Source organism: Cordyceps javanica, chromosome 6 (genome assembly GCF_051103115.1).
Source record: "Cordyceps javanica chromosome 6, complete sequence".
NCBI lineage: Eukaryota > Fungi > Ascomycota > Sordariomycetes > Hypocreales > Cordycipitaceae > Cordyceps > Cordyceps javanica.
In genome coordinates, this window is record NC_139300.1 from 5 (window position 1) to 9,118 (window position 9,114).

The window sequence follows — 9,114 nt, forward strand, 5'->3', positions numbered from 1 at the left end:
TAACCCTAACCCTAACCCTAACCCTAACCCTAACCCTAACCCTAACCCTAACCCTAACCCTAACCCTAACCCTAACCCTAACCCTAACCCTAAGTAACCCTAACTCCTTTTCTTTCTCTCTATTCTTTTACTACTAGTTATATAATCTATACCCCTATCCCCCCTATTCTTAACCCCCCCTATACTACTATTAACGCTAGGTACTATTTACGCTAGCTAACTACTCTAATACGTATTTAATTAAATTAGTATTATAGTCTTAGTTTTACTTAATTTATATATAAACTTTATCTTCTATACTATTACTCTCTCCTTATTTATAATAGATAACTATGATGTAATAGGGCTACTCTATTAGCTAACCTACTTATAACCCTAGGCTAGGTTAGGTTTATTTCTGGGTAAGCCTTTTTATTATAAAATAGGGTTAACCTATAAATTCGAAATAGCCCCCTATATTTTTTTATAGAGACTTTATCGCCCACCAAAAGAATCCCAAATAGCCCCCATTTCATCGCTACATAAGAGATAGGCTATATATAGGTATATATAATATTATAATCTATTAGTTTAGGGGGGGTTAATATATAGGATAGGTTCTTTTTAGTTAGGTAACTTATACTTAACTAACTTAGCTTATATATCTATAATATTTAGGATATCTTCTATAGCTTATAAAATAGCCTTATATATTATAGTTAGTATATTACTATAATATCTTATTAAATAGGTTATTACCTTAGCCTAAACTATTACCTACTAGTATAGACTATAAAATAAAAATAAGAACCTAGGGTTATAGATAAATAGGTATATACTTACTAGTTATTTTATTATATATATATTATATCTATATATTTCCTTTCCTTTTCTTTCTCTCTATCCTTTTACTACTAATTATATAATCTATACCCCTATCCCCCTTATTCTTAACCCCCCTTATATTATTATTAACGCTAGGTATTATTTACGCTAGCTAACTACTCTAATATACGTTTAATTAAATTAATATTATAGTCTTAGTTTTACTTAATTTATATATAAACTTTATTTTCTATACTATTACTCTCTCCTTATTTATAATAGATAACTACGATATAATAGGGCTACTCTATTAGCTAACCTACTTATAACCCTAGGCTAGGTTAGGTTTATTTCTAGGCAGGCCTTTCTATCATAAAATAGGGTTAACCTATAAATTCGAAATAGCCCCCTATATTTTTTTATAAAGACTTTATCGCCTACTAAAAGAATCCCAAATAGCCCCCATTTTATCACTATATAAGAGATAGTTATAGATAGGTCTATTTCTTAGGAAGTAAGTTAGGTTAAATAGCCATAGGGTAGCTAATAAGTAGTTTATAGTAATATTATAGGCTTATAAGTCTATTAAGAGATTAACTCTTAATAGTAGAACTATTACTTAGATTAATTAATAAAGATCTAAACTATTTAGACTAGCTATAGTCTTTTTTCTTTATATAATAGTTTACCTCTCTATTATATTCCTTAGATTATATGGCTTATTTAACTATTCTAATAATCCTATATCGCTAGATTATCTCTATAATCTAGTAAGCTATTACGTAACCTCTTGTCCTAATCGGGTCTGTGGCTAGGCCATCCGGGCGGCCTAGCTTAGCCCCGCGTCCCGTGTAGTAGCGTTCGTAACACTATCGCACTGACCTACTAGATCTTATACGATGGCCTACTTGAGAGCCGTAGCCAGTGTAAGATAGACTGTGGTGCGAAGCCCTCTCGTACGAAAGCTTGCGCGGTACTTATGGCACTTGTAAGTGCCAGCCCAGGCATGGGGTTAACCATGAAATTAGCCAATCAGGCGACTTGTGTTACGTGCGCTGCTTTCTCGTGTGAGGGCCTGCGTACGAGATGACGCGGCTTGAAGATGCGCTGTAGCGCTAGGCGCATCTTGCTAGGAACAATTTTGGTTAGGTGGATGCTAGCCATACCGCTAGCCGACCACAAGGAGCAGCATGTCAACACAACAGCAGAAGAAAACCATTATGCCCTAATCATGGCCATTATCTTGCCGCCGCAATGATGGAGCTTCTTCATCTAGTTCCTAACCAGCCTTCTCATCAATCCACTAATCAGTCTTCGGCAGTTATTTTTCCCCAACATGCATCACCATGTCATAGAAAGTACTCTTCTTGGCCATTAAATCGTTCGGACTGCCAACCTCCAGAATCCTGCCTAAACCCATGACCACCACCATGTCATAGTCCATGATGGTCTGCAGCCGGTGAGCCACAGTTACAAGGACCCTGTTTTCACTGCCTGCACGAGAGAGCTCAGTGCGAAGTGCTTCTTGCACACCAGCGTCGGTGCGTGCATCCATGCTTGACGTTGCCTCGTCTAGAAGAACAAGCTTGGAGCGGCGGATCAGCACGCGACATAGCGAGAGTACCTGCCGCTGGCCGTGGGAAAAGTTCTCTCCCTTGGTCTTCACCATGGTTGACAGTGTGAGCCTCTCTGTAAACGCACTATTGGTCGTAGAATCAGCGAGGCCTGTTGCTGTCGCCCCCGCCTCGTCCGCTGATCGAAGAATGCGCTGGCACACATCTAAGGCGTCCTGAAGTTCTGATTCTGGAACAGTTTCGGAAGGGTCGAGGTTAGAGGCAAGAGTTCCTTGAAACAGTTGTGCCTCTTGTGGAATCGTGGAAATGCAATGTCGCAAACGCTTGTATGGAATCGCTTGAAGATCCACTCCGTCGTAAAGTATTTGGCCAGATACGACCTTTGTAAACCCGAGGAGAGATGAAATTAGCTATCGTTAAGTTAGCTTCGTGAATTACGTTGTTCTAGCTATCAGTACTGACCGTGCTTTTCCCACTGCCGGTTCTGCCAACAATGGCAACGCGCGAGCCAGGCTCAATTCTCAAAGAGATGTTCTTTAGGATGTCCTGTCCATTAGGATTGTATCGAACTGTGACATTCCGCAATTCTACGGCGCCAGTTTTTGGCCAACTCGCTGGCACGTACTCACTGCTCTTGGTAACGCAGTCTTTCTCTGGTGCCAGCTGGGCGTACTCTTGAACGCGCTGGAACTGCACGTCACTCAGCATTAGCAGATGGTAAAAGAACTCTCCATATTCTTCGAGACGTACCGTTTGCATAACAACGCTTAGATTGTTAAAACTAAATATCAGCGCTAATACCTTGTCGCTAAGTTGGGTTGCTTGAGACAAGCAGAAGCCCGCAAAGCCAGCCGACATTTTGCCGCTCTGCGACAATACAAGTGACGCTGCAAGGACATTGATTACCGTAGCCAAAATGCTCATTCTGAATTTCAGCCACTGGCTGGCGTTTGACTGAGCATGCTGTGCCCGGGACGATGCACAGAGCAAGCGGTTCATCTTTGCATGGAAAATTGCAGACGTGGACGACGTCGCACGAATCACCATAGAACCAGTCAGCCCCTCAGAGAACGCAGAAAGGACAGGAGACCGGCTGGAGGACACAAGCTCTGTGAGAAGGTGGCTCACACCCTCGTGCATCCGCGCAATCAAGCAGCCAAGGACCAACAGAGCGAGGGCTGGCAGAATGAAAATGGGGAGTTTGGAGGCAACAGCACCCATCATGAGCATACATTTAATAATGTCGCTAATGACTGGGACAATGGAATGATAGATAGACTGATCCAGAGTTGACATGTCTCCGGACAAACTATTCAGGACCGTTGATATAGCCTGCTCACTGAACCACGATAGAGGTGCAGCCATGAGAGCATTGATCATGTCCATGTGCAGCTTGTTGGCAGCCACCGAGATGCCCTTGCTGAAAGCCATCATACGTACACCGTCAATAGCCTCAGTCAAGTAGCTCAAGCCAATGTACCGCATCAAAAAGTATGAAGTGCTGCTTCCGCTGTCGCCGGAGTGTTCAACCCAGCGCGACATCCAGTAGTTGGTGTAAATGCCAGCGCCGGTGTGAAAGAAGCAGGTGGCCACTGTCAGTGTTGCAAAAAGTGGCCCTCCAAAATACATTAAATAAGTGAACACTGTTTTGTCAAGTTAGCTAGAGTAACTTGACTCTAACGGGAAGTATAACTTGCCTAGTAGCGGGCCAGCAGTACCTACTTTTGACCTTTCTTGGCCAGCAACCAATTCCACTGTTTCTCCAACATCTGCATCCTTGCCCGCTGACAATGAAGTGTGTATCTGATCTGGATGCTCCTTATTCACATTCACATTCGATTGGATGGTCTTAGGTTTACACACATGTCCCTTCTTTTCCGCGACGGATTGAACACGACCGTTGTCCATAACAATAGTCATATTGGCTTCATGTGCAACCCAGGCGTGTTGAGTCACAAGGATGACGGTTCTGTTTTGCACAAGATTTGAACAGAATACACCATTCCATAATTCGAAAGATGTCCTGGTGTCCAGTGCGGAAAAAATATCGTCAAGGAGAAGCAACGACGCGCGGGAAAACAAGGTTCTTGCGAGTGCAACTCTTGCGCGTTGTCCGCCTGCAATCCATTAGAATATAATATCAAGTGCAACAAAGTGCTCTTACGCATACCTGAGAAAGCAAAACCACCATCTCCAATCACTGTCTGATCCCCGTGCTGCATTTCTGCGAAGTCGACGTCCAAGCGGCAGGCGTCAACAACATTTCTGTATCGCGTCTCGTTATATGTATTGTGAAACAGAATATTGTCTTGGATTGTACCAGCTTGTAGCCAAACAGTCTGTGGAGCGTAGGCTGTATCTTGTTGGCGAGTGACACTCCCGCTCTTCTTGACAGTTTCTCCCAGCAGCGCTAGTAGCAGTGAGGACTTGCCACTACCACTATCGCCTGTCACCACATTCAGACCACCTTGGATGAATTTGATGTTGATGTCACGCAGATAGAAAGCAGCTCCGGCAGCACGCTGGAAGGTTGCATTCTGAATCTCGGCAGGCCTATTGGGATAGGTATCGAGCGGCGTCAGACTCTTAAAGAACTTGTCAAGTCGGCGCAGAGATACCATTGCCTTGGAAAAATCGACACTGACTAGAGCCAGAAAGACCAAGCAGTCTTTGACAATCTCCAGTAATTGGATGGTCATGTACGCAGTGGATGCTGTCAGTGGCATTTTCCGAACACTGACATGAAGACCAAATATTGTGACCAGTGACAAAATTGGAAAAAAGTCGGCTATAAGTGACAGAGCTGTGCTGAAGATGTCGATTGCCGTTACATGCTTCTGTTCTGTTGCTCGAGCTCGTGCGATATTTTTTGCGGCCGATTCTTCCCATCCAAAGTACTTGATGATCTTGATAGATCTGAGGTATTCAGATGCCAGGGAAATGCGTAAATCTTGCGCCGTTTTGAGCTGCTCCTCATGGTTTCCGACATACTCCATTACCCAGGATTCAAACGGAGATCCCGACAACGCGAGGATAATACCCACAAGACAAGGCCAACCGACAAGCTGGTACAGCCCAACAACAGCGGCAGCAGCAGCAGGGATGGCCGTCACACAAATCAGTACATCATGCAGCTGAGTGATATTTTGAATGTCGCTAGATATTAAGTTCTCCAGTATACCAGAAGCCGTACTTTGTGGCTCTTCTTTGGACTGGATGTTATCAGCGCTTAAGAAGTCACCGTGAAGCTCGCGCGACGCAAGAGCGCTCTGGTAAACTTCTGCCGTCAACATTGCGCTGACTTGTGCCACAAGCTTGCGGGAATATGAGCTATAAGCCTGTTGAAGTGCCGTCTGCACTATCCGCCCTCCGCAGATGATGGCGACCCATAGCCATGGCTGGAAGACAGCTTCGTCTGGGTGTTGCATGTATTCTAGAAGACGATGAAGACCCATTGGGCTTATAAGCTGTGCAGTTGCGAGAAACACGCCCAGGGTAGTGCATAAGAGCAGTTGTGTCCGAAGGAGTGATAGGAGCGCGCATGTCGTCGTAGGCTGCGTCTTGCGAACATCAGAAAACTTGCGCCGCAAAAGCTCAGGACTGTATGCAGACGGGAGTTGGTCCAACTGATCAATGGTGATTATACCATTTGCCCCTCGAACTAGGCCTCTGGCCCAAGAATACGTCAAGCAGTAGTCTATCCAGCTGCAGGTTTCCTCGTACGTGGGCTCAGACGCATGTTCGAGAAAGTCGTCCGCCTGTGCAATCCATTCATGCGGCGCGAGGACAACGAAACCCACCGAGCAGCAAAGTGAAGCAGCTGCACGAATTATTGGACGCCCAACTGAATATTCTCTGGCAATAATCATCAAAGGCAGCCCTTCCGCTGCAAGTATTAAGCCAAACATGCCGACTAACATCGCGTCAATATGATAACGTAGAGCTTGCCGATTGCCATCTGGACCGATGGCGCGTATAAGTTGCAGAAGAGTCACATAAGCTAGACCTATATTATTCATTGCGAGATTGTTACCTGCAGCAATGAATAGGCTAAGCGTAAGAACATTGAGAATGAGGCCGATGGACTCAACAAGGATGGAACTCTTGGGTTTCTGCTTCAAGACATTTCCAGGCATACGTCGCGGCTGCCGCAATAGCTGGAAGCCGAGAACGATGACCGAAATGACAGCCATGACCATTTGAGGCAGCCCACGCTGATACAGCATGATCAGAACATTGAGCCAGTGCGCACTTCGATACAGGCAATGAGTTAGTATGGGATTCGGAATATACAGAAAAGTCATCGTTCACGAAGGCTTACTCTGGTAGGACGCCATCATTACTATACATCTTTTGATGATTCATTTCCATTTTAATCCGCGTTCCACAGCTCCCAGCGATACAGCTTGCTGGCGAGATGTTGGTGATGTAGGGAAGAATAGGAAAGATGTTGGGTATTGAGCGCTTCTAGCCTTAAAATGGTGGTCATAAATCAGAGTGCAATCAAAGAAGACCGGATTAGGGAGCAAGATTTGTTTGCCATTTTCACTGGTATGCAGCGCTTCAGAATTTATATAGCCTGAGTTATGTGGCATGGGGCTGCAAATCCCCCCCCCTCCGCCCCCTGGGCGGCCCGGGCAGCCTGAACCACCTTTTGCCGTGAACTACTGCACGACGCCCCATGCGAATAGTGAGGCCGCCAGTGAACTCGCAACGCGGGCAACGAAAGACCTAGTCAAGCCCATCATCAAACGACACGACGATGGCCCAGTTCATACTTCCTGTTTTCGACGCGGCCGTTGCGTCCACCAGGGGCGGCCTATACTGAAATAGGTGTGCATGCATGCCCGTTGCTTCTCTAGCGACCGTTTCGGCCAGCGCTTTGCCAACCTGTCCCTCAATGTAACCACCACCAATACCAGTAACGACACCACACGCCCTTTCGACCCTTTCAATGGCATATACCTCCTGATATATCAGATGACACATTGTCTACTGGGAAGTTACGACGTGGCGAATAGCCCACGGCTACTTGCAGAAACTCTAGCAGTCTATGATCGAATGAGTGACTCTTCTGCAGGGCAGACCAAGTTTCTGATGATGCCAACATTGGGAATGCTTCGCAAGCTATGGGGCGGTGCGAGACTGCAGTTGCTATTCAGAAGTATCATGAGAGATCGTAGGAAGTGTGGCAGACAAGAAAACGACGGGATGCAAACTATGATGGATAAGTAACCAACCACTCAACCGTCCACCTATTAACAACTCGTGTCTGATGTAACTACCTACCTAGTTAGCCTCTAACCAAGCACTAGCGACTGGTCTACAGGCACCTATAGTTGCTACCACACCTGGGCGTGACAAGCGATATCAGAAGCTAGCGGCCGTAGTGCTCATTGACCGATGCATGATTTGGGGTTCGTTTCATCTCTGGGCATTTGACCTTTCTTGATGTCGTCTTTGTTACCACTATTGCGGCGCAGCTCAGAGTAACGCGCCCCTTTCTGGTCACCCAGTTCCAACGCAAAGATGCCACAGAATTGGGGCACAACGACTGAGGCAGCAATAAGAGGGCCCGGGATGGCGGATAGGATAGAACCGTATGACAGACTTGGAACGCGTGAACGTGCCGAGAAACCTGGTCGCCAGTCCGGCACGCATGGCCGTCAGGACAACGGCAATATACACTGTTACACTCGCCAGCGAAGCAAAATGAGTTTGGCATATAAACCACTATATACTATGACCAGGTACGGATCTGTACTTTTTGTTGAAGAAATAATAGTGAAATATAGCGCTATACTGATCCCAATGAGCCAAGTATCCGCGCATCAGCGTCAGGACAGGGCGTGTGTTCTATTTTAAACGACTCGGACGCACCTTACCGTGGACGAAACGTTGGTCAACGCGGGGGTAGATGTGTTCGGTGTCCAACGTGTCTATAGCCTCCCCGCCCGCCTGCAATTGCCCACTTCTCTAGAATCACGTAATATGTATTTCGTAATCGCTGTTGCTCGGCATTGTCTACAAAGCCTGCCTAGAAAGTCTGTTTCGAGGGAGAAAACAAAATTAAACCCCTGGGATCTAACACTTAGCGTGAGAAGTTGAGAAGCAATTCAATTTTTAGTGAATTAGAACTGATCTTATCATATCAGAGGCAGGCCAGAGCGGATCATATTAGAGGCGGGCCAGGGCGGAGGCAACTTAGTGCTGCCACTGCAACCCTCTCCCTGCAGGAACTTCTTTTGCACGCCTACGCTATATTGCTACAGTATGTTAATAGACCTTTCTTCTTGAACTGGTTTTTTGGTGTGGTGAGTGACCGGTGTATTGTGCATAAATTTGGCGTAGCGTATGTGTCAAGTGGCAATGGCATGTGGTCGTGTATGAGTGGCATATATTGCCTGGCATATGTGTTGATGGCATGTGGTCGTGCGTTGAGCGCATATGCATGACACTTCTGTCGCGCAGCATGTGGTTTGCGCAGCGTGTCGTGCTATGTGCCCAATGTGGAAGCGCAGCCGAGCCCTGCCAGATCGAGGCTGCCTAACGTCGGACGGGTTCGGCATAATGCGTGCCACGCATGCTACGTGTGGTCGGACCGGAGACCGAAAACCTTATCGACGCCCATTGGCGCTAAGCGCGTCGCTGTTATTTATAATATCTTTCTTCTTTCTTTCTATTCTATGTGTAAAAATCTCTGCCTGTAGAGAAATGATATCCCGCGACTGCGAAA

At 46.0% G+C, this 9,114-nt stretch overlaps 1 protein-coding gene across 1 annotated transcript; it reads right to left on the reverse strand.

Annotated features, from left to right (window-relative positions):
- Positions 1-2,125: 2,125 nt before the first annotated feature.
- On the reverse strand, positions 2,126-6,728 carry V2A60_008457 (uncharacterized protein; the record flags this gene model as incomplete). The annotated part of the gene is made up of 6 exons (XM_083259730.1): positions 2,126-2,788; positions 2,841-3,068; positions 3,129-3,970; positions 4,549-6,291; positions 6,412-6,629; positions 6,700-6,728. The coding sequence occupies 6 exons, from the start codon at positions 6,726-6,728 to the stop codon at positions 2,126-2,128; spliced, it is 3,723 nt and encodes a 1,240-aa protein (XP_083115856.1).
- Between the last annotated feature and the right edge of the window lie 2,386 nt (positions 6,729-9,114).